At 38.6% G+C, this 26323-nt stretch overlaps 1 protein-coding gene across 2 annotated transcripts in view; it reads right to left on the bottom strand.

Annotated features, from left to right (window-relative positions):
- Window positions 1-26323, bottom strand: part of LOC127426467 (trafficking protein particle complex subunit 10-like) — a 42181-nt gene that overhangs the window by 1915 nt on the left and 13943 nt on the right. For both annotated transcript variants that reach the window (XM_051673303.1, XM_051673304.1), the window contains 20 exons: window positions 23456-23591; window positions 23030-23226; window positions 22361-22556; window positions 22159-22270; window positions 21823-22070; window positions 17585-17731; window positions 16143-16257; window positions 15964-16040; window positions 15750-15841; window positions 15503-15643; window positions 15270-15382; window positions 13291-13790; window positions 11160-11301; window positions 10864-11022; window positions 10074-10303; window positions 9054-9154; window positions 7753-7879; window positions 4177-4341; window positions 2074-2254; window positions 1752-1946 (listed from right to left, as the gene is read on the bottom strand). In XM_051673303.1, the coding sequence (XP_051529263.1) occupies window positions 1752-1946; window positions 2074-2254; window positions 4177-4341; window positions 7753-7879; window positions 9054-9154; window positions 10074-10303; window positions 10864-11022; window positions 11160-11301; window positions 13291-13790; window positions 15270-15382; window positions 15503-15643; window positions 15750-15841; window positions 15964-16040; window positions 16143-16257; window positions 17585-17731; window positions 21823-22070; window positions 22159-22270; window positions 22361-22556; window positions 23030-23226; window positions 23456-23591 (3374 nt within the window). The remainder of the gene's footprint in view (window positions 1-1751; window positions 1947-2073; window positions 2255-4176; window positions 4342-7752; window positions 7880-9053; window positions 9155-10073; window positions 10304-10863; window positions 11023-11159; window positions 11302-13290; window positions 13791-15269; window positions 15383-15502; window positions 15644-15749; window positions 15842-15963; window positions 16041-16142; window positions 16258-17584; window positions 17732-21822; window positions 22071-22158; window positions 22271-22360; window positions 22557-23029; window positions 23227-23455; window positions 23592-26323) is intronic.

Genomic DNA, 26323 nt, shown 5'->3' with positions numbered 1-26323 from the left:
GCATTTTTTTATTTTTTATTATTATTATTATTTTCTTGAGTATGTACAGAATTTATGCAACTGTTGGCTGAAGCATTTTTTTCTCCCCAATTTGGAATGCCCAATTCTCAATGCGCTCTAAGTCCTCGTGGTGGCGTAGTGACTCGCCTCAATCCGGGTGGCGGAGGACGAATCTCAGTTGCCTCCGCGTCTGAGACCGTCAATCTGCGCATCTCATCACGTGGCTTGTTGAGTGCGTTACCATGGAGACATAGCACGTGTGGAGACTTCACACTATTCTCCACGGCATCCACGTTATCGGCAAAATCCACTATCGGTCGACCTCTAGTTTTACTGCACGCATTCCAGCCAATCAGAATCAAGTATTCATATAGAGCACAGTATAAATAAAATAAAAGCATATTGTGAATATCGGCAGTAATATTTGGCCACTATGTTTCCTTAAGAGCACGTCATTAGACTAACTTCACGATCCTTGAGGGCTGCACAATTAATCAAAATTACATCAGAATCATGATATCGCAAAAGACTGATGTAATGTGAAATGAGGAACATTAAAACTGTCATATTCACACTGCACTTTGTGTTCCTCCAGGGAAATATGATAATATATTACTACTGTATTAAATAAACATAATCCTCAAAGTAATAATAATTCAGAATATAGTTTTTGTACACCCTGTATATTGGCAGCACTTTATTTTACAGTACTGTTCTACATTTACATACTTCATAATTACAACAACTATAGTAATCACTATAGTTACCAACATTAAACCCAACTCTAACCTTAAACCATACTAAGTACATGTAGTTACCTAATATTACTCAGTACTTTCTTGGGTAGGTACACTGTAAGTACACGTACTGTAAAATAAAAGTGCAGCCTGTTTATTCACAAAAAAATGTTTTCGCTAAAATATAAGTAGGTTAGAAATGCTTTATATTACTATATATTGTTGCATACTGTTGCATATAAATTAAAATGATTATTTTAGTGCAAAACTGCTGAAAACATGTTTACATTATTTTAACTAGATTTTTACTTCATGCACTTAACATTTTAAATCTACAAGACTAAAATGGCTTTTCGGTTGAAATGATTTTCAGAGAAAATGCAAAATTATCAATTTACAGTATATAGCAAATATCATCAGCAGTCTGAACAATATAGAGACAGAATTTAAGCCATATCACCCTGCAGTAAATATCCTACGTTTATCCGAAAATGATGTTGTCTGAGCAAATAAATAGCATATCTGCCACCGCCAGACTTTCTTTTTTTATTTTGTTTACGGACATGACATAAACACGCAAATGTGCCTGAAATTTCCCGCCGAATCAAACCCGACAGCTCTGAATGTAAAATCGTTACTCATTAAGGCAATGCAGTTTTCAACACAAGTACTCACACAATAATTTTATTTTGTTCATTTCTAATGAAAAATTCTATGAGAAATCCTCCATATTGTAAATTACACATGTACTGTAAATATAAAAGATTAATGTAACTTAAATCAGCCTGCACTGACTGGTAGTTAATTATGTACATAATTAATTAATAATTATGCATGTGCATTTCTGCAAGAGTTTCAGTTTTGATGTAATAATAATGGTATTTTTAATCACACTGCACTGTAAATTATAAATATAGAAAACACAGGAAAAGCTACACTACATCCAGAGTTACTGTCACTGAAGTTTAGTTAGTAGTGTCGCTACAGTGAGTTAGTTAAAGAAAATAATCTGACCTGGGTCAGGCTGGATTACAGGACTCGTGTGGTGAGGCAGATATTTAAACACACGGATGTTCGGGAACGGCAGGTGACCAGCAAACAGCGGCATGATCTCCATATGAACCTTGTGTGTCGCCATGGCAGACACCGGCATGGACACGACCCCTGAACTCTTGCCACACACCGCCCAATTACTATTGTTATCAATCACTGTGGACACACAAACAATTACCAGAATAATGAATTATAATAATCAAAGTTGCAACAAATAGATCAAAATCAGAATTCAGAGTCAGAACTGTTTATAAGAAACAAACACTTGTTTCGTGTGTCGTACCTTCATACATGAGTCTGGATGTTCGCAGTCCTTCTGTCTCACTGACCTCCTCGTCTGACCTGTCTGTCTCGCTGGGTTCTATGAGACGTGTCAGTGACACCTCCAGTCTGCAGAGGGCGCCGGTGCGACAGTGCTGCTCACCCGCCACCGGACAGATCTCTGCTCGCACGCTGTACAACGTCTGCATAAACAACAACAGAAGTGTGATATAGCAGCCTAAGGCCACGTCTAAACTAATCTGTTTGACTTTGAAAACTCTGGAGATGTATGACATTGCAAAACTGAAACAAAGTATGCATTTTCAGAACACTCATTTTTGGTGGAGGAAAACAGTTCTAGTATGGATGATCTAGTATGGATGATCTAGTATTGGGGGGGGGGGGGTGAACTCATATGGGGGGTGGGGGATTAAGAACTTTGGGAGGAAGTAGAGCGATAGATTATCGCATCGCTCACTTGAAGAGACAGGGTATTATGAACAACTTGCAGGAGTTACTAAAATTGTGTGCAACACACAATTCTACACATAATTTTGTTTAAAAAAAAAATAATTGTTACGTGGCTTAACCCTTTAAGCTCTGAAGGTGTTTTTAGAGATTTTAATATAAAGACTTTTAACTACAAAAAAACAAAGTGTGTCAATTGTTTATCACTTTAAAAGAAACTTTTCAGTTTTTTAATGATATACATTATGATAAATTCTGAGACTCTCAGCCTAAGAAACTGCTGGAAAAAAAAAAAATAATAAAAAAAAATCTTATTTTTCTGATTTGACATTATATATCTCTGGGCGTAAATAAGGTGGCTCTTATAAAAACTGCTTTTGTTTTGTTCCCAATCATGTCAACTGTATCTGATAGAGCAAAGCAATTAAAAGTTATAGCATTACAAAAATAATTTATCCTAGTGTCCAAAAACGTCTCAATGTGTCCAAAATCCTCCAAACAAATAAAACATAATAACTGTACATAACAACTAATTACACAACAGTAAGTAGAGGTTTGCTCTCTCTCAAAAGCATGCAGGCATGAGTAACGAGATCTCATTCAGTTCCATTCTGTGCCATTTGATTCATCATCGAGTCTGTGTTATGTATTTGGCACCATCGCCTGGTGGCCATATGTTATTACAGTGAACGATCCTCTCTGCCCATATTTGGATGACTTTCACCTCTGGTTGCAACGATTTGAATCCTAATACGATTGGTTTAGTATTTCATAATGCTGGAAAACGTACTACATCATTTCCGATGAAGTCATTTGACCCAGGAAAGCTAACGTGTTTTTAGCCAGATAGCACACTATGTGCTGTGTGCATGTTGTACTTGATATGGATTATCTAATGATCTATGCATCGGATTACCTTGTGTGTGGGCTTGTTTAAAGATAATCATCTCTTCTAAGTAATGGTATGTGATATTTTATGTTCAGTTAATTTTTCGTGACGTTATAAGTGAAAAAATGGCATTTAAGCAACAGCAACATTGTCAAAGACATATACTTAGCTATTACTCACTATATTTTTGTCAGTGAGTAAAACAATGAATGGTTGTACTTTACTCTTTAAGAGCTTTCCAACAACATATGACACATGGCTATTTGATCAGTTTGATGTTTTTATCAATTACAATAATACGTAAAGAGCAAAATTATTAAAAAAATATCAAAGTGGAACACTTCTGATTTGTCTGCAAATTTCAAAGCACTTTTTCAGTTTTGGTCATAATGTCTACATGCTTTATGAAGTACAGCTTACTAAGCTTTAAAACAATAGCTGTTCTGTGTTGGTCAAGACTGTAGTTATTAATATTTTGATCTTTTTTTTTTCTCTGTGGGCCAATCGAAGCTTAAAGGGTTGACCCATGAAACAAATACTGTGCAAAATATTGTACTAGTATATGAGCCATATTACATAATGACAGATACATTTGCGCCATAATAGTGTAGAGTTTGAATGGACGCACGGCCTTTGACATAAACAAAAGATTTGGAAGTGCTTTCTCCTTTTTAGAAGTATTATTTGCATTTAGCATTGTTTTCCCCATGAGTCTGTGAACCTGAGACACATTTCTGTGTATATTTATGTCACTATAAACAGACTTACAGAAACACTCTCCAGTGTGAAGTCATAGCTGTAGGGTTTGAGAGCAGCGTCGGGCGCGTCTGCAGGAGCAAAGCTGGCAGAGAACACACACTGTAGAGACAGCGGCGGTGTGCCAGACCAACGCAGCTCCCAAACGCTGAACACACACTGACGACTGACGATCACCTGCAGAGAACGACACAAAACACACATCACGACAGTGCTGGGGAGAAATTCACTATAAGTGATGTTTAACAGTAGCGTGACCATCAATGTTAATCTTGTCAATGAAATTAGTGATGAAAATGTTTGTTATTGATGGATTTTTTGATTTTGTCAATGCTAATGTTGACGGAAAAAATGCATCATGATAATGAAACGATTTTAATTCACACCTACTGTTAACGAGAAAAAAATAATAATGCAAGACACTACCAATGCACAATGTTTTTATAAAGAATTGATTCCAATATCAAACTTATAGTTTGTTGTGAATTTCTCCACTTGAGCTGGGCGAGCTGAGAGAACTACAATGGTAACCGGCAAAACGAATGACTTTACTAACGAGTTAATTATATATGACAGTAATCAGCTATATCCACAACGTAAAGCACAGACAATGGAGCGAATAAATAGGTGAACTTGAACTACGTAAGTTACAGTTATGTGAAAAAGTCCAATTTGTTCCATTTCTGTGTATTTTTCATACTAAATTATTTTAGATCTTCAAACGAGATATAACATGAAACAAAGGCAACCTGAGTTAACACAGAATACAGTTTTCAAATATATATATATTTTATTGAAGCAAAAAAGTTATCTAGCACCTATATCACCCATGTGAAAAACTAACTGCCCCCTTAAACTTAATAGCTGGTTGTGCCACTTTTAGCAGCAACAACTGCGACCAAACACTTCCGATAACTGGAGATCAGTCTTTCACAACGCTGTGGGGGAATTATGTCCCACTCATCTTTGCAGAACTGCTTTAGTTCAGACACATTGGAGGGTTTTCGAGCATGAACTGCCCGTTTAAGGTCCTGCAACAGCATCTCAATTGGGTTCAAGTCAGGACTTTGACTAGGCCACTCCAAAACTTTAATTTCGCTTCTTTTGAGGCATTCAGAGGTGGACTTACTCCTATACTTTGGATCATTGTCTTGCTGCATAATCCAGTTGCGCTTGAGCTTCAACTCACGGACTGATGACCGGACGTTCTCCTTTAGGATTTTCAAGTAGAGAGCAGAATTCATGTTTCCCTCAATTATTGCAGGTCACCCTGAAGCAGCAAAGCATCCCCACACCATCCCACTACCACCACCATGCTTGACTGTAGGTATGAGTGTGTTTGATTTACGCCAGATGTAACGGGACCCCTGTCTTCTAAACAGTTCCACTTTCGACTCATCAGTCCACAGAACATTCTCCCAAAAGGTTTGAGGATCATCAAGGTGTGTTTTGGCAAAATTCAGACAAGCCTTAATGTTCTTCTAGGTTAGCAGTGGTGTTCACCTCGCCACTCTTCCATGGATGGCATTTTTGGCCAATGTCTTTCTGATAGTGGAGTCATGAACAGTGACCTTTAGTGATGCGAGAGAGGCCTGCAGTTCCTTGGATGTTGTCTTTGGCTTTTTTGTGACTTCCTGGATGAGTCGTCGCTGTGCTCTTGGAGGAATTTTGGAAGGTCAGCAACTTCTGGGAAGGTTCTCTACTGTGCCAAGTTTTCTCCATTTGGAGATAATGGCTCTCACTGTAGTTCTTTGGAGTCCCAGAGCCTTTGAAATAGCTTTGTAACCCTTCCCAGACTGATGTATTTCAATCACCTTTTTCCTTATCATTTCTGGAATTTCTTTTGACCTTGGCATAGTGTGCTACTAGGTGAAACCTTTTAGTCAACTTCATGCTGCTGAAAAAGTTCTATTTAGATGTTGATTTGATTGAACAGGACTGGCAGTAATCAGGTCTGCATGTGTCTAGTCCAGCTGAACCCCTTTATGAATGCAGTTTCATAGATTTGGGGATTTAGTAACTATGGGGGCAAATACTTTTTCACATAGGCCCAGTTGGTATTAGATAATGTTTCTGCTTCAATAAATAACACTATCATTTAAAAACACATTTTGCGTTTACTCAGATTGCAATATACGCAAAAACAGAAGAAATCAGGATGGGGGCAAATACTTTTTCACAGAACTGTACATGCTAGTCAGAATGTGTAACTTGTGTTGTGAGTATGCTGTTTCTGTAAAAACTCGCTAGATGTAATTAATAGTCTCTAAAGCATGACAAATTCACAACTGAATATTTCAGTGCTATTATTTCAGGAGCTCATTACATTTTCACATGTTGTATTTATCTTTTATATGTATTTTTACACATGTTTTTGTTATTCATAAACGTTATTTTCATTGACTATAATTATATGCCATTTAAGAGTAAAACTGACTTCAGTTAATGAATATGACATGATGAAATATTGACTATTACATTGGCTTGACAAACTTCAGAAAAACAATTCTTCAGACATGGTTTAGGGTATTACCAAAACTCTCAACGCTAACTCCTCCTATAGTTTTCAAGCTACATCCACCAAATTTGGCACAGACCTGACTCAGGTTACTTTTTTGAACAGCGGACGATTAAAAATCATAAAACTCCATAGACTTACATTGACAGACTATTCAAACTTCAACTGTTAAATTAAAATGCAAACAAACCCATTATCAATCTGACGGCTTGACTGATTATCTAGTTAGTTAGTCTTTCTGTAATTTCAGTATCGTCATCACACTTTTAGACAAAGCTTTATCAATCAACATCAAAGCAAACTTTATCTGTCTTTTATTATATTGTCCAATCCTGGCCTGTAAAAATGAACACCATCACACAGTGTCACTTTTCCGGTAAGAAGCTCCTTTCTGAAAGAAGTCTCTCTCTGTACTTTTTAATGGGTTTATGTTGTTTGAATGACACGTTGTTTTGGGCGCGAGTGAGCTGAAGCAAAAAACAAACGCTCTCTGCTAGAATGTCTTTCTCTGAAGTAGTGTAGAGAAATCTGATTCATTTAATCGAATCAGTTCATGTCAATGATTCATTTCATCCTCATTGTTTTTGTGTCAAATAAATACTGCTCTGACATAAATTATATAATTTTAATTATTTATCACATATTATACGCTTGCACATATTCAGTAAAATTCTTTTTTTTTTTTTCACATATCCCAGCTAAGCTGGGGTCAGAGTGCAGGGTCAGCCATGATATGGCGCCCCTGGAGCAGATAGGGTCAAGTGCCTTGCTCAAGGGCCAAACAGTGGCATCTTGAACCCCCGACCTTCTGATCAGTAACCCAGAGCCTTAACCGCTGAGCCACCACTGCCCCTATAGTGGACTATATGGTGTGATATTATTTAATTAAAGATAAGTTCTTCCGTTAAACAGCGTGCAGTGCAGCTGACAACATTTGAGTAGCTTGACTGTAATTGAACTACTTGTGAAGCTACAAGTCACTCATAATTTAGTTACAAAGTATCAGCATCAGTCTGTGTGTGTGTGTGTGTGTGTGTGCGTGTGTGTGTGTGTGCATACATGACCCTTACACTGTGTGTGTTAGTATTGAGGGACAGCAGCTCCAGTGAAGGTGTGTGTTGATTCTCAGCGAGCGTCTGATTGGTCAGCCGAAAGTTTGTGTCTGATACATTCTGAAGACAAATCTGGATGAACTTCCTGTCGGGGTGAAACAAAACAGGAAATACATCACATGTGTGGACTGGACATTGTATTTTGGCTTCGCTATACGCAACTCATAATTTAAATAATTTAAACTGACTGATTTCAGTTCAGGAGACTCTGTGCTGTCAGTAAAGGGTTAAACTTTCGACACACACAGAGTCATGTGACAAAACAACATGGTGCCGATCACAGCAGAGTTTGTCTTTGGGAGAAAAGCCAACAAAACTACATCTGGTAAGAAAACTCTTTAAGTTTTTACATTGAAACCTGTTTGAGTAGAAAGATTAGAGTCTCTAGTTTCATCCGATATGCCATTTATCAAATTTGAGCAATGTATGACAAAATGCCAAGCTGCTAAACACAATGTCCACATACATGGACTGTAGGCTCAGTTTCAGTTATTATCACATTGAGAATAAAAGAGTTCATCTGAAAGATGAATAATGTGTCTTTCAGAGGCTTTATATGGAGTTAGGATGAAAATAAGGTGCATTTCAAACTGTTCTGAGAGCAGTGCAGACAGACAGCACGCTGGAGGTTAAGTCATTCACTAAATAGGGAGCAAGGGAGCATCCTATACCTCCATATGCAGCTAAGTGCATTCACTCCTAAAATCCGACCAAAAGTTCAGTTTCAGGCTGCAGATGATGTTTGGATCACTCAACATGTTTGACAGACATGTGACAATGATAATCAGTACATAGATTCAGAATTTATAATGTATCATTTTATTTTAACATGGTTGACAGTGATTGGATGATGCTGGACATTACTTTGAATCTGAATTAATTATGCTAATTTCTGATGTAATGTCTGTAACGTCTCAAAAACATGAATAATCAACACTTCTGGAAACATAAACAATTTGATGAACAAAAAAAAAAGACTTCCTATAGCTTGATATATATATATATATATATTTAGCATGTTTCTTTGGGGCTACTAGTTACAAATCAAAAAGGAAAATGGAAAATGCACACAGCAGACACGCTCGGGTCTCAGGAGGTTAAAAAAAAACAATAAGTAAAGCATTCTGCATTATTAAACAATAACAGTTCCATTCATGCTGAAAATGTAAATATTATTCACACTATACACTGGATTATGGTGATATGCTATTGTTAACAGCCAGTGTGCTTGGGTGTCGTGTGTTGTGAGGGGTGTTTACCTGCGTCCTGCAGACAGCAGAGTGTGTTTGACTTTAAAGGGCACGTGGAACGTGAGAGAGACTAGAGTTGAGTAAATGGACCAGGGGCAATCAACAGACACCTAAAACAAACACACACAACAACTCATTCACAATAATACATGCACACAAATACACACATTTAAGAAATAAAATAAAAAAATCATATTTAATTTTTGCTACTGTACCTTTAAGACGCATATATGAAAATTAAATATGTTATGACTAGCTAACATCTTTGCATTGCATACCAGGTTGCTAAATACTGAATAGGGGTTGATGGGGGCAGTCATATGTTAATGAGCTCAACAGTGCCCGCCCACTTTTTTTCAACCTGTGTTCCGTAGGCATTTTTTCCATATGGATTTAATAAACCCGAGGTGAATCACAACATTACAAACTTTCATTTGAAGCAAAAAAGTATTTGAAGATTAGACAAAAAGACAAAGATACAAGACGGTGTACTTGACATCTTTAATGAGGGAATGAACTACAATCCCATGATGCACTGCGAATGATGTCATTGAATTGAAAACTATAAAAAATCTAAAACTATTAAAGTTGTTGATTATAAGTATAGAAACAATATATTTAAAGTTTATTACAAAATATTCAAGTAGTTTGAGAGTGTAGGGAGAGCTACTCGATTACGTCATTCACAGTGCATCATGGGAGTGGGCGGAGCTGCAGAGCTCTTTTGACGTGATTCTCTGATTGGTGGATTTCTCTTTAGGATTGTGGGTAGTGTAGTTCTTCACCTGGAATTCTGCTAATAAACAAGATTTATTAACAATTAAGTTGAAATAATGTGGAATGAAATATACCTTTGATAAACAACCTCAGAGCTCACAGTTCAAATGTCTTTATACATTTATAAGTTATCGTTAAAAATGAATTAACCTATGGAGAAAATAAATGGGATTTTTACTTTCAAAACCAGACAGTTGCGCCCTATAATAATTCTGAATTCTAAGTCGTTTTTGCAGTTTAAACATCTCAAACCTTCTGGTCTATGAAGGTCTTTCCGCTGTTAAACCTCGTTCTGCTGCGCGAGCGATGACTTATCTCGCCGTTTGTGAGCCGTTCGCTCTCCATTCGCGCAGGGCATGATGGGATATGACACAGCACGTCGAGCAGGAACTCCAGCGTGTGATAGGGTGGAATCACAGGAAGAGAGATGCTTGTCACCTTCTCAGATGACTGAATGGACAGAGCGCTTTCACCCACCAGCTCTGAGACGAATGTGAGACATGAGAGAGACGATGATTAAACAATTTATTTCGACACATATTAAAACAGTATTCCTGTACAACAGGTAAATGTGAAAGGAATAGTTCACCCAAAATTTTAATTCAGTCATTTACTCTCCATTTAGTCTCAGTCACCATTCAAGTTAATTGATTGAAAAAAGAAAAGGATGCAATGAAAGGGAATGGTGACTGAAACTATCAGTCCGTAATGTTCTGCCCAACATCTCTTCTTTACAGCAGATAAACTTCTGGTAACTTATGTAAATCCTGTATGATTAGTTTGCTCCATGTGAACCAGTGATTCTCAACCTCTGTAACATTTGTGACTGAAATGATGCCAAAGGTGCTTGTTTACAAACACTTTGATGAACAGAACTACGGCTGTCAATACACGATTAATCTCAAGATATTTTGTAGTTAACGTGCTAATACATACTGTCAGTGTGTTTTTCAATGTTTTACGAACTGACAGATGAGTCACTGTTACCTGTATAGACACTAGGTTGTTTAAGGGTGTTATGTGTGACCCCGTGACCTCTCACCTCCAGTGCTGCTCAGGATGCGTGCGGTACATGTGGCGCAGTGCAGCACCGGCATCGAGTCAGTGTTGCTCAACTGAAGCGCATCACCCTTCTTCACTGTGTAGTGACCCGTTAAGATGGTGAATTTCACCTGCTGAGGTAACCCGGCCAACAGGTTGTCTGGGAAACCAGAAAGGGTCAGGTCAAGTCTTCAATTCAACTGGCTCTTTATACGAGTAATTCAGATACAATGAACAGCTTATTATTATGTGAAACGTGTTGATTGACAGAAGAGAATGATTGACAGCTGGACTGACCTGTGAGGGGTTGGATGGTGAGCTGTGGTTCCTGTGAGTAAACCTCATACTGCACTACAGGGTAAATATGAGGCAGAACAAACTGAACTTGCCCGACTGTGGCACACAGCTGCCGAAGAGTGTATGTGCCCGGCTTCTGACTCTGAGAAAAATAAAAGCATTAGAATTATATGTTTCTGATGGTAGCTTCTCACTTCAGGAAAACCAGGTCGCAACGTGACCCAATGTGATTATTAAACTGCAAAAGGCTGCTGTTTAATTAAACATGTAGTCTGTATGTGCTACATAGTGAATTGGCGCTCTGCTCGCTGTCATCTGCTACAAACAGAGCGTGTGATGCTCATGACGGTGTTTTCCGTGTATGATACAAGGATCTCTAAAAGGTATAAACACTTTGTGTTGGCACAACACGACTCCACACATTCATTTTGAAGCGAGCAGCACATGCACACTATATATTTATCTCATTAAATTGCAGCCTTTGTGGTTTAATAATCACACTAGGATATAACATGATTTTAATTTGTGTGCTGAATATTTATGGAATGACATTCGTACATTAGATGGCATCGGTTTTTGGTATCAGGGCATTTTTAGGAGTACAAGTACATGAGCTGGTATCGATACCAGTGGTACATCCCTAATATACTTAGAAAATAAGATGAGTAAGTGGCAAAATATTGGTATTGGCCTATACAAAGTCACTGCACACATTTTAAAATCAAATTTAAGACTTTTTAAACAAATAAAATGAAGACCATATGCCCATACAATATCATATTAAAATTGGCTCATGTACCAATCTATCAAAACATACAATTTAGAGGTCGACTGATACTGGATATTGCTGATACAATAATAAGGTGTTGGAAGGTGATAACCGATTAATCAGCCGATAGTTTTTAAAATTGATATATGTGTTAATGTTCTTAGTCTTTCCGTACTTGTGACTGATGCAGACAAAGAAATCTAATTTCTAATATTAACCAGAAAGAAATGAAGGTTTGGTGCATAACGTGGTACTTTTAACTATGAACAAGCCGAAAAGACTTTTGTTACACAATTGAAGATATTTAAGACTTTTTAAGGCCTTACATTTTGAAAACTGAATTTCAGACATTTTAAGACTTTAAGGACTCACGGGAACCCTGATGTCGTTTTGTGTTAAAATTGGCAAAAAGTTGGCATATTGGTGCATCCCTAATTACTGTCAATTATTTCTTCAATTAAGTGATTAATTAGATATGAAAGCTCATTTTATTTCTTGTATTTACCAAAAAAAGTATGTTATTCCACATCATGCACAACTGAAGTCTATAAATTGTTTTTCATGGAAATAAATGTTACTACTGTAAAGTGACATCACTAACAAAACCGACAAAATTTGCTGTCAAATATTTTTTAACAATTAAATAATAGTTGCAGTCCATGTAGAGGGCCAAATTTCTCAATTAAATCTTTAGTGATAAATCGTTAATATTTAAATAAAATCATATTAAAATAATTTACAACAATAAAGTCATTAACTTAATCATTAAATCACTAAATAAATAAACAAATGTGCTCCATGTATTTAATTTTACTAGCTTTGCATCCATTTTTAACATTATTAGCTTTGGGTTGATTTTCTTTTTTGCACAAGCGTTTCTTTTTTTTTTAATTTATTACATTTAAAGGGTCCGTTCACACAGAATGCGTTCTAGTGTTAAAAAGGCTAGATGCAGCTCAATGAATGGTACATCATGCAAGCGTCTCGAGATATGGTTATTTTAACTTGACACGTCTCAAAAAGCTGGGCTCATGGCACGAGATGCAGTAAAATCTAAACGTTTACGTAGAAAAACAATTCCAAAACAGCGCAAATGGAGGCAAAAATAAGTCCTGTGTGAACGGAAATGTATTTTGAAAGGTGAAACACCGTTAACTGTAACCCTGAAAATGAAAAGACGCAAAGCTTGTGGTGAAAAATGAACTTAAAGCTAATGATAAATAAAAAAATGGATGGATATTATGATTTAATAGTTTATAAAATGTTTAATGATGTATTTACGATTTACTGAAATATTTAACGATTCATTTAATTATTTAATTGTCTACTTATTATCTGATCAAATTAAAACAATCTTCTCACCGGTGCAGTAAAAATGATGCTGTTGTTGCCAGGCAAAAGAGTGACATCATTAGTCTTCAGCATCTGAGCGCCATCTTCCATAAAAACAGCAGATGGCGCTGTGGTGGGCATATCCAGGGATGTGGTGCTGTCATGGTGGCCTATTAGCAGATGCATGTTCTTACAGATCACACCGGCGGAGTTGAGCGCGTTATCAGATGGACTGTGTTCCTGGATCTCGCAGAGTTCGAGCGGCGGCGGCGCGGACACCGGACTCACTGTCGGGAACGTGACGGTACCATCTGCACTCTGACCAGAGCGTTTCTGTGCCACTGTCCCGGGCTGCTCCAGTGTGAAGTGTATGCTGGCAGCAAGCTGCTCCACGTGCACGGCCAGGGGCATCAGACTGCACAAACGCAACTCCAGCTGCAGGGTGGCGCCAACGTGAATGAGCGCAGAGGCCGGGTGAAAACGGAACTCCTGCAGCTGCGTAAACGAACTCATGCTGAGAGCGACACGATCTGTGAGGGAAGACAATACACATATAGTCAGTAACATATACAGTAAAAATGATGATATGAGATGGTTCTTTCAAACTATTTGTTTCATGAACCAGTATTTTTAAAAATTACTGACCATTTCATTTGTCATCACTCAATTTAATTTTAATGTGCCAAAAGCCGGCATAAATGCATTTACAAAGAAAATCAGCATGTTGGTTTCATACATTTTTTCATACATTTCATACATTTAAAAAAAAAAAAAAAAAAAAAAAAAAAAAAAAATATATATATATATATATATATATATATATATATATATATATATATATATATATATATATATTTAATTACTTTAAAAATGTCAAGTAGTGTAACCATCAAGCAAAAGGTATTAAAATACTTTCCATGCACCTTGAATGTGCATGAATATACATGATTTATTCATTAATTTCAAATAACATTTTTAAAGTAAAAAAAAAATAATTACAATTTTTTTCTTTAGGGATGTCATAAAATATAGATATATCGATTATTGATCATCACGTTATTTTATCAATATATTTTTGAGGCATTGATATATTAAAATTAGCCGACAAATAAGATGCCCAATTTGTGTGCTTTCCAATTCACTCTACCGGCCTCTGCTTATCAGTCTGGCGTAATTGCATTGGGAGACCACAAGAGGGCGATAAACCATTTAGTGAAGCACACACACACACATAGGACAAGCTGAAGTGGGGCAGGAGAGGGTAGTCCAAAGTTATGAAAGTTTTGATACTTCTTAAAGAATGAACAAAGGGGGGCCTAGGTAGCTCAGCGAGTATTGACATTGACTACCACCCCTGGAGTCGCGAGTTTGAATCCAGGGTGTGCTGAGTGACTCCAGCCAGGTCTCCTAAGCAACCAAATTTGCCCGGTTGCTAAGGAGGGTAGAGTCACATGGGGTAACCTCCTCGTGGTCGCTATAATGTGGTTCTCGCTCTCGGTGGGGTGCGTGGTGAGTTGTGCGTGGATGCCACGGAGAATAGCGTGAAGCCTCCACACGCACTATGTCTCCGTGGTAACACGCTCAAAAAGACACATGATAAGATGCACGGACTGACGTTCTCAGACACGGAGGCAACTGAGATTATTATTTTTATTGGTCACATGACAACAAAACGGCATGTTGGTTTCACCACCTGAATTGATGTAGAGGTGTATTCAAGTAATTGTTTCGTGTGAATTGCATTTGAATGTATTTTTAAGATAGATCCGCACAAAAAAAAAAAAAAAAAAAAAAAAAAAAAAAAAAGAGCATCCAATCATTAAACCGACCATGACGTTCTTGTTTCAGGCTTTCGAGGTGATTTTTTTTATCTCAGTGTTTAGTTGATGAAAACAGTAATTTTCTTCTGTTTTTACAAACTTTTACAAAGATATATAAACCCACACTACAAGCAATTCCTTCAGTGTTCACACAGAACACAGATTTGACCCTGCTGTTGACCTCCTCACCTTTGCCCTCTGGGGTCTGGCTGGCAAAGGTCAGGATCTCTTTGCAGAAGTGTGTTCTCTCCTCGTCACTCAGGTTGGCATCACTGGCGAGAAGAGCACTGGTCTGCAGGTATCTATAGAAACAGTTAAAGAAATACGCACCCAAATTGACCACAGGAACTCTCAGGTAGGTTTTTACAGTGTCAGGACAGTATAAAGAACTGATGACATGTTTGATGATAAGTAAAGGATACTCGTCCATCTTCTGTAGTTGCTTCTGACAGTCGGCGATCTGTCGGCGTGTGTGTGTGAGCGGTAAATTCCAGCTCTCCGACATGTATGACTTCAGAGAATCCTGCAGGAAGTTCTCAGCACTCTGAGGGTCACCCTTCCTCCTGCACAGTGTGCACAAACACACACATGATCAATCGTAATAATTTTAACACATCTCCCAGTTGCAAAATACTTGTGTGTTCCTATTAGTGGGAAAATGATGCTCACATGTAGAACTCAGCCAGACTCTTCCCCAGTAGTCGAGCTGAACGCAGTCGCCCGATCGCCCTGTACATCTCCATAGCAGCATGAGACAGCTCCTAATCAGACACACACATATACAGAGAACGAGACACTGACTGATGTTTTCTGAACATAGTTAACAATAATAAACCATGTAATCAAAGCACTAAAATAAAGATTATAAAAGATAAACTCTCACCAGATACTGTTTCTCAAATGCTTCTACAGATGACAATGACTCCTTGAGTTTTTTATATGGACTCTGAAGGCTGTTTGCTGATACAAGAGAGACACTGAATAAGATTTTCAACCGAGACTCAAACTAGACAGACTGTGTTCGTGCAAATGCAGTGATGGTGTTTCTTTGTTGTCAGTTACCTGTTTCGGGTCTCTCTGCTCCCAGACCGGCCAACAGGTCGACGGTTTTGTTCAGGTCTTCAGAGTTTGGGCCGTTCTCTGACACCAGACCACACAGATCACCCAGAGACTTCAGCTGAAAACAATGATTAACATATGGGCTGACTATTACGAAACAAAATAACTTTTGCCACCTTAAAGGATTAGTTCATCCAAAAATGACACTTCAGTCATTGTTTACTCACCCCTGTGTTGTTATAACTCTATATGACTTTCTTTCTTTTTCTGAACACAAAGGGAGAAATTGTGTAAAAATGTTGTGCTCAGTGATGTCATACAATGGCAGTTTATGGTGACCACCTCTTCAAGCTTCAAAAGAACACAAAAGTATAATTCAGAAGTCTAATAAATTATTCATGAGACTCATGATTGTTATGAAAGCATACGATAAGATTTGATGTGAGACAAACTGAAATCTAATGTATTATTTACTGAAAATGTTCACTGACCGTTGATCTCCTGTGTGTGTTCATGATAGGACACGAGAGCAACAGTTCACGCAGACCCCTCATGACATTGGGGCGTTCAAGCGAAAACTCATTTTATCTAAAAACAGGTCCTCCACAGTGATAGTGACAACAGAACACAACACAGCTACACAAAACAGAGAACAGAACTTACTAAACATGTCTGAAGAGTTTGTAGTCGAAGAATTGATGCATTTCTATGCCCAGCCTTATTTTTTTGAACGAAGTACTCGGACATCAAACAGAAACATAGAGGAGGCTACAGGACCCCACAGTCACACTGTGTCCTAATCTGACGGCAAACAACGTGTGATAAAAGGTATATTTCTGTGGTAATCAAAGTTTTTTGTCCTAACCAGCAGTGATGAGCAACGGTACATTCTATCGATCGCTTGTTTTCTATTTTTGGCATCGTGTGGATAACTCCGGCACCGGTCCAAAAACTTTCAAAAAATAAGGCTGGACATAGAAATGCATAAATTTTTCGACTACAAACTCTTCAGACATGTTTAGTAAGTTATGTTCTCTGTTTTGTGTGCAGCTGTGTTGTATCACTAAATAATACATTAGATTTCAGTTTGCTTCTCAACAAATCTTATCGTATGCTTTCATAACAATCATGAGTCTCATGGAATAATTTATTAGACTTCTGAATTATACTTTTGTGTTCTTTTGAAGCTTGAAGAGGTGGTCACCATAAACTGCCATTGTATGACATCACTGAGCACAACATTTCTACACAATTTCTCCCTTTGTGTTAAGAAAAAAAAAAAGAAAGTCATATAAAGTTATAACAACACAGGGGTGAGTAAACAATGACTGAATTTTAATTTCTGGGTGAACTAATACTTTAAGTAATATAATACATGTAGAAGTTCGCTATTTGTTTATGTGTGTGTGTGTGTGTGTGTGTGTGTGTGTGTGTGTGTATATTACCTTCTCAGTAGCATAAGTCCAGAGGCCAACAGTGTGTGAGAAGTTTGCATCCAGTTGAGTGCGGTCACAGCAGCCCTCGATTCTGTGCAACACCTCCAGACAACTGAGAAACACCCAACAGTCCAAGGCTCCGCTGACCACTGACACCTACAACACAAACAACATCACTGATACCTACCACTCTACATCACACTAACAAATCTGAACTTGAGTGAACTGAAGTAAAATACTGTAATGAACCGAACAAACAAAACAAAAGCAACAGACAAATAGAAGAACGAACAGACAGATTAAATGGACAGAAAGACACACAAAGACAGACAAAAAGATAGACAACCAGATACAGTTGCAAGAACCCTTTGGAAATAACGGGTTTTCTGCATGAATTGGTCATAAAATGTGATCTCATCTTCATCAAAGTCACAAGTATAGACAAACACAATGTGCTTAAGATAACAACACACACACATGTATAATCTTTCATGTCTTTATTGAACACATCCCATTAAACATTCACAGTGCTGTGGAAAAAGTAAGTGAACCCTTGGATTGAATAACTGGTCGATCCTCCTTTGGCAGCAATAACCTCAACCAAGTGTTTCCTGTATCTGCGGATTAGACCTGCACAACGTTCAGAAGGAATTTTAGACCATTCTTCCTTACAGAACTGCTTCAGCTCAGACATATTCTTAGGATGTCTGGTGTGAATGACTTTCTTAAGGTCATTTCACAGCATCTCTTTTGGGTTAAGGTCTGGACTCTGACTGGGACACTCCAAAAGGTGGATTTTCTATTTCTGTAGTGGATTTACTTTGATGTTTAGGGTCATTGTCCTGCTGCATCACCCAACATCTTCTGAGTTTCCGCTGACACACAGTCACCCTGATATTATCCTGTAGGATATCTTGATAAACTTGGGAATTCATTTTTCCCCTCGATGATGGCAAGTGGTCCAGGCCCCGAAGCAGCAAAGCAGCCCCAAATCATGATGCTCCCCCCACCGTACTTCACCGTTGGGATGATGTTTTCATGTCGGTATGCGGTGCCCTTTTTACACCATACATAGTGCTGCGTGTTTTTCCCAAACAATTCAACCATAGTTTCATCAGTCCACAAAACATTTTCCCAGTAGTGTTGTTGAGTGTCAAGGTGGTCTTTGGCAAACTTTAGATGCACAGAAATGTTTTTGTTGGAAAGCAGCGGCTTCCTTCATGATGTCCTTTCATGGACACCATACCTGTTTAATGTTTTCCGTATAGTAGACTCATGAACAGAGATGTTAACCAGTTCCAATGATTCCTTCAAGTCTTTATCTGTCACTCTAGGGTTTTCGGTGTGTCCTTTGAGTCATCTTGGCTGGACGGCCACTTCTAGTGAGAGTACCTATAGTACTAAATCATCTCCATTTATAGACAATTTGTCTAACTGTGGACAGATGAATATCTAATCTCTTCGAGGTAACTTTGTAACCCTCTCCAGCTTTATGCAAAGCAACGATTCTTGATCGTAGGTCTTCTGAGATCTCTTTTTTGTGAGGCATGGTGCACGACAGCAGATGCTTCATTTGATAGCAAACTCAAAATGTTTGAGTGCTTTTTATAAGTCAAAGTAGCTCTAACCCCCAACTCTGTTCTCGTTTTAGTAATGGGATGCCAGGTTTGCCAATTCCTGACTCTAATGAGGGGTCACATACATTTTCCAACCTACACTGTGAATGTTTAATGTGATGTTCAATAAAGACATGAAAGATTATAATTGTTTGTGTGTTGTTGGCTTAAGCACATTGTGTTTGTCTTGTTTACTTGTGACTGATGAAGATGAGATCACATTTGATAACCAATTAATGCAGAAAACCAGCCAATTCCAAAGGGTTCACATACTTTTTCTTAGATAGATAGAAATATAGACAGACAGACAAACAGTCAGATTATAGAAAGACAGAAAGATAATAAAACGACAAAGACAGATGGACAGACAGATAGAACGATGGACAGGCAGATAGAAAGACAGACTGACAGATGGACAGACAGATAAACAAATGGACATACAGACAGATAATAGAATGACAAATGGACAGATAAAAGAAAGACAGACAGACAGACAGATAGAAAAAGAGACAGACAGATGGACAGACAGAAAGACAGACAGGTAATAGAAAGAGAAACAGACACACAGATAGGCAGATAGACTTATAGAAAGACAGACAGACAGACACGCACAGCAGACAGATGGACAGATAGAAAGAAAGACAAGACAGATAAAAAGTCAGATTATAGAAAGACAAAGATAATAGAACGACAGACAAAGACAGACAGACAGACAGACAAAAAGACAGACAGACTGAAAGACATACAGACAGATAAACAGATGGACAGACAGACAGATAATAGAAAGAGAGACAGACAGACAGAAAGACATACAGATAGAAAGAGACAGACACACAGACAGATAGAAAGAGACAGAAAGACAGACATATAATAGACAGACAGATAGAGAGACAGACAGACAGAAAGAGAAACAGATAGAAAGAGACAGACAGATATAAAGAGACAGACACACAGACAGAAAGACAGACAGATAGAAAGAGACAGACAGAAAGACAGAAAGAGACAGAAAGATAGAAAGAGAGACACACAGACAGATAGAAAGATAGACAGAAAGATAGAAAGAGACAGACACACAGACAGAGAGACAGATAGACAGACAGATAGAAAGAGACAGACAGAAAGACAGAAAGATAGAAAGAGACAGAAAGATAGAAAGAGACAGACACACAGACAGAAAGACAGATAGATAGAAAGAGACAGACACACAGACAGAAAGACAGACAGATGGAAAGAGACAGACACACAGACAGAAAGACAGACAGATAGAAAGAGACAGAAAGACAGACATATAGAAAGACAGACATATAATAGACAGACAGATAGAGAGACAGACAGAGAAACAGATAGAAAGAGATAGACACACAGACAGAAAGACAGACAGATAGAAAGAGACAGACACACAGACAGAAAGACAGACAGATAGAAAGAGACAGAAAGACAAAGATAGAAAGAGACAGACAGAAAGACAAAGATAGAAAGAGACAGACACACAGACAGATAGAAAGAGACAGACACACAGACAGATAGAAAGAGACAGACACACAGACAGAAAGACAGACAGATAGAAAGAGACAGACAGAAAGACAGAAAGATAGACAGATAGAAAGAGACAGACACACAGACAGATAGAAAGAGACAGACACACAGACAGAAAGACAGACAGATAGAAAGAGACAGACAGAAAGACAGAAAGACAGACAGATAGAAAGAGACAGACAGAAAGACAGAAAGATAGAAAGAGACAGACACAGACAGACAGATAGAAAGAGACAGACACACAGACAGATAGAAAGATAGACAGAAAGATAGAAAGAGACAGACACACAGACAGAGAGACAGATAGACAGACAGATAGAAAGAGACAGACAGAAAGACAGAAAGAGACAGAAAGATATAAAGAGACAGACACACAGACAGAAAGACAGACAGATAGAAAGAGACAGACACACAGACAGAAAGACATACAGATGGAAAGAGACAGACACACAGACAGAAAGACAGACAGATGGAAAGAGACAGACACACAGACAGAAAGACAGACAGATAGAAAGAGACAGACACAGACAGAAAGACAGACAGATGGAAAGAGACAGACACACAGACAGAAAGACAGACAGATAGAAAGAGACAGACACAGACAGAAAGACAGACAGATAGAAAGAGACAGACACAGACAGAAAGACAAAGATAGAAAGAGACAGACAGAAAGACAAAGATAGAAAGAGACAGAAAGATAGAAAGAGACAGACACACAGACAGATAGAAAGAGACAGACACACAGACAAAGACAGAAAGATAGAAAGAGACAGACACACAGACAGAGAGACAGATAGACAGAAAGACAGACATATAATAGACAGACAGACAGATAGAAAGAGAGACAAGACAGACAGAAAGAGAAACAGATAGAAAGAGACAGACACACAGACAGACAGACAGACAGATAGAGAGACAGACACATAATAGAAAGACAGACAGATAATAGACAGACACACACACATGCACACAGACAGACAGACAGAAATAGAGACAGGCAGACAGACCGATAATAGACAGACGCACACACACGCACACAGACAGACAGATGGACAGACAGAAAATAGAAAGATAGACAGACAGACAGACACACACCTCGAGCAGTTGCAGCTCTTGTACGCAGTTGTGCAGCAGTTCGAGTGCTCGTGTCGTCACTTCCCAGGGTCTCTGCAGGAAGATGAGCAGTGTGCACTGACGTGAGAACAGATAACTGCGCAGGTCCAGCAGACTGGCCTCTCCTCGCTGAATCAGCTCGCGTTTCTCCATATCGATGGGTCGACGTAACAACAGTCCGTTCCAGCTCCGCACCGGCTGACAGAATGAGCCCAGCCAGTTAGCGCCATCTGAACACAGAAAACACACAATCATAATTCAGATCATTTGAGATCAAGCTGAACAACACAAGCTATTAAAATACAAATGACATTTTACCTCCAGCGCCGAAGTTCAGCACATACTGTGTGAAAAGAGCGTCTAATTCATCATACTGCACCAGAGCGTCTTCAAACTGCTGCAACATCTCGAAGACAAACGCCAACTCCTCCTGAACAACACAGAGAATGAGTTTTACCAATGATCAAACAGTCAAGTCTGAGACTCTTTTGATTGACAGCTTCCTCAGCCAATGACACACCTGGACCATGAAGTAGTCGCAGAAGCTCCAGCCGGGCTCTGTGCGTTTCTCTCGTAGTGTTCTCATCTCATCCTCAAAGCGACCCAGATTCCTGGTGAAGGACATGAGCAGCAGCGTGCGCAGTTTAGTGAGGAACGAACTCCACGACTCCTGCGATCGAGACGACTCCTTCAGAGGGTCCGACAGAGCCACACACCTGACCGAGAAGAAACTTCATGAAAAGCTGTCCACCGATACGTGTTTTTAACTGGCAGATGTCAATATCCAGAGAGAAGACTGATTCAATTACAGCAAATCAGATCGCTGAAATATTTAACACAATATTTACTCACAATTCACTCATAAATATCTCAAAAGACAACATGCAAACTAGCCATCGATAAGGCTGAGAATCGAAGAAAACATTTTGGCTTTTGTCTTTAATATCAGTTTAAAATAAAACACTAAACTGCCATTTAGTAACTCTGTCAAACAAGAAACAAAACTGGATTTGTTCATTTAGAGTCTCTGCAGTCTTATGAAGAGACACGTACATTAGACATTTAGAAGCGTATATACAATTAACAACAGCACTAAATGTGGGGCACAGATCTCAATCACGTCAACAGCAGCTGAGCATGCTGGGATTAAGAGCTATTTCAGCGCAGGAGTCGGGTTTCAGCGGCTCACCTGTCACTCTGCTTGTTACAGAAGTCATTGCGGATCTTGTCGACGATGGAGGTGCGAGGCAGGATGTTAGTTTTGTTCTTTTTCTTGTTGTCGCCCTCCACCACCACGATGAGCCAATCGACTGTGCCGTGATGACGCAGGACGCCCTGCCAGCGCTGCATGTCCTCTTTAACCGATGCTTTATACGCCTCTGTGTCCTGATACACACACATAAACACATTATAAACACTGACTCTGAATGCAACAGCAAATTAATCGTGTGGTTTGTTCAGAATGGCATACTGGCAACTAATTATGAAAGAAAGTATGCACTGAATGTAAACTTTGACTACATTTGTCTAAAACCTTTCCAAATGTAGTATGCAGTATATACTTCACAGTGTGAATTACGCTAGTATTTTTAGTTTTTAAATGTCTGTGACTCACGCAGCAGTCCGTCCAGTAGATGTGCAGGAATGGGAATGTGAGCAGTGCTTTATTCCCCTCTTTAGGAAGCAGTTCCTCTTTAAACTGGACAAAATTGGCTTCCAGATAGATCATCTTTGGTGCTCGTCCATAAGACCTAAACACAAACACACGCAGCTTAAACCACTTATTTATGAAGACAATTTCAAAATGGACTTTTTTCACATTTGTGGGTCTGGTGTGGAAGTAAACTAAAGGGAGTAAACTTCTATAATTCATTTTCAACATAATAATGTATTATTTTTGATCATTTTTATAAAATGAAGTGCTTTAATACAGAATCTCACAGCAAATTCCAAAATACAGCATTGGACTTATTTTTGTCAAATAAAGTGCTGCACAACAGAGCATCACAGATGTGATATATTGCTTAAATATAAGATAATTATTATTGATAAGGGGCCAAGCACCAAAGGTGCTGTGGCACCTATTGTTTTCGTTAGTATTATTATTATTATTATTCCTCCCCAATGGGAGTGTATGGCAACCCATAGAACCATACATAGGAAAATGATTACATTTGGCACACTGATAGAGGTGGTCATGAATCGCCCCCATACCGAATTTGGGGTCTCTAGGACATACTCCATAGTGCCACTACCATGTCAAAAATGCACTTTTCTTTTGTGCATATCTTTTGAACCGTTTGTCTTCGAGATAACACTGTTTGTCTGATTACTCTCCTCTTGATGATTCAAATTAACCCCTTACATTAAAACTCCGCCCATTACAGTGACCGCCATCTTGGATTATGTCATTCACAATTTTTTCAAACTTTGCCTGATTTGCACACAAAATGGCTCAAAATAATCTCCAGACCGAGCCGCACAGCATGAATAATACAGAATTTTGGCCATCTTGGATTATGATGTTAACAGTTAAAAAGTTTCACGTCCTTCAAACTTTGTCCAATTTGTCCAAACATGTCTTGAAATATTTTCCAGACCAAGCCGCACAGAAATGATAATACAGAATTTTGATTTTTGCCTTGGTTCAAAAGTTACGGCACCACAAAATTTAACGAGGTCAATGAGAAAATGGATTTGAGGCTGTATCTCAGCAATGCTTTGTCCTATCGAAAAGAAACTTGGTATGCTTCATCAGGACCATGATCTGAGGGTACATGCAAAGTTTGGAGAAAGCGCCACCTAAGGGTCAAAAGCTTTTTTTGCAGTAACTTTTGAACTGTATGTCATAAAATCATGAGGTTGGTGTCTATGGACTCCTTGGGTCATGAGGATTTCAACGATATTGGGACATTTTTCCTATGTCAGACATACTGTCTTTGTGCCATTTTTAATTTTATTAAAAGTTATATATCTTTTAAAATCATTGTCACATTCAAAAGAAGATTGGAATGCATCATCTACATCATGTCCTGAGGATACCCGAGCAGATTTGAACTATAGGTGGCGCTGTCTCAAAAGATAATCCACGCTTGTGTGCTGACTCTAAACACAGCAAGTCTCTTTGCCATGGATGAGATGTGTCAACTGAGTGATAGTGGTTAGAGTTCAAGTCCAGCAAAGAATAATTTAAAAATGTTTTATTCTGTTGACCTCTGAGTCTTCATGTTGTGCTTAATACTACATAGACTGTACAACATTGAATAATTCCTGCTTGAATTCAAAACCACTTAGCATTATAATCAAGACATTCTCAGCTATTGTTTTTGCTCGCAGCTTGGAATGTGTCTTTGGCATCGATGAGATGTGGCAACTGAGTGACCCAGTGGTTAAAGCATTGGGATATGGCTCAAAAGGTTGTGAGTTCGAGTCCAGCAAAGTGCACTTTTAAAAATTGTGCTTCTGTTGACCTCTGAGTCTTCCTGTTGTGCTTACTACTACTGCAGGCTGGACTACACTGCATAATTCCTGCTTCAATATTCCATATTTAAATTGATTAAAAAGTTGTATATCTTTTAAAAGCATTGTCAGATTTGAATGCATCATCTACATCATGTGCTGAGGATACCTGAGCCGTTTTGAGACAGCGCCGCCTATAGTTCAAAAGATAATTCACACTTGTGTGCTGACTCTAACCTTGACATGTGTCTTTACCATCAGCCTGACATGTCAACTGAGTGGCCCGGTGTCTGGTCAAAGTTCTGAGGTTGTGGATTCGAATCACCACCTCCACAAATCATACATTTAACATTTCTGTTGTTATGGAGTTCTTTGCATTGTGCTTACTATTGCTGGGCTTTTCACCAATCAAATTTTGATTTTCATTTTGTTGTAAAGTTACATGAATACAAAGTTGATTATGGTGACTACGATGACTGGTTGTGATTGCTCTCTGCTTGGTATGTCCCTTTGGTGATTGTCAATGTTGTGGCTCGGTGGTGCAGTGGACTGTGCATATTACATAGCTATACAGTAGTGATCTATTTATGTCATACTTTTTTCATATAAATTGAGCTTTTATTTTGGAGGATGCTTTTATTTTGATGCCCTTTCCATTTCTTTGTGTTTTTGACGATAGCTTCTCAATTCGAGAATAGCCGGTCGCTACGTGACCCAATGTGATTGTTTTTAATTATGTATTTATTTATCCGCTTTTCTCCCAATTTGGAATGCCCAATTCCCACTACTTAGTAGGTCCTCGTGGTGGTACGGTTACTCACCTCAATCCGGGTGGCGGAGGACAAGTCTCAGTTGCCTCCGCTTCTGAGACCGTCAATCCGCGCATCTTATCACGTGACTCGTTGTGCATGACACCACGGAGACTCACAGCATGTGGAGGCTCATGCTACTCTCCACGATCCACGCACAACTTACCACATGCCCCATTGAGAGCGAGAACCACCAATCATGACCACAAGGAGGT

Source organism: Myxocyprinus asiaticus, chromosome 35 (genome assembly GCF_019703515.2).
Source record: "Myxocyprinus asiaticus isolate MX2 ecotype Aquarium Trade chromosome 35, UBuf_Myxa_2, whole genome shotgun sequence".
NCBI lineage: Eukaryota > Metazoa > Chordata > Actinopteri > Cypriniformes > Catostomidae > Myxocyprinus > Myxocyprinus asiaticus.
The sequence above is the reverse complement of the archived record's forward strand: the minus strand, read 5'-3'. Positions and strand labels throughout refer to the sequence as shown.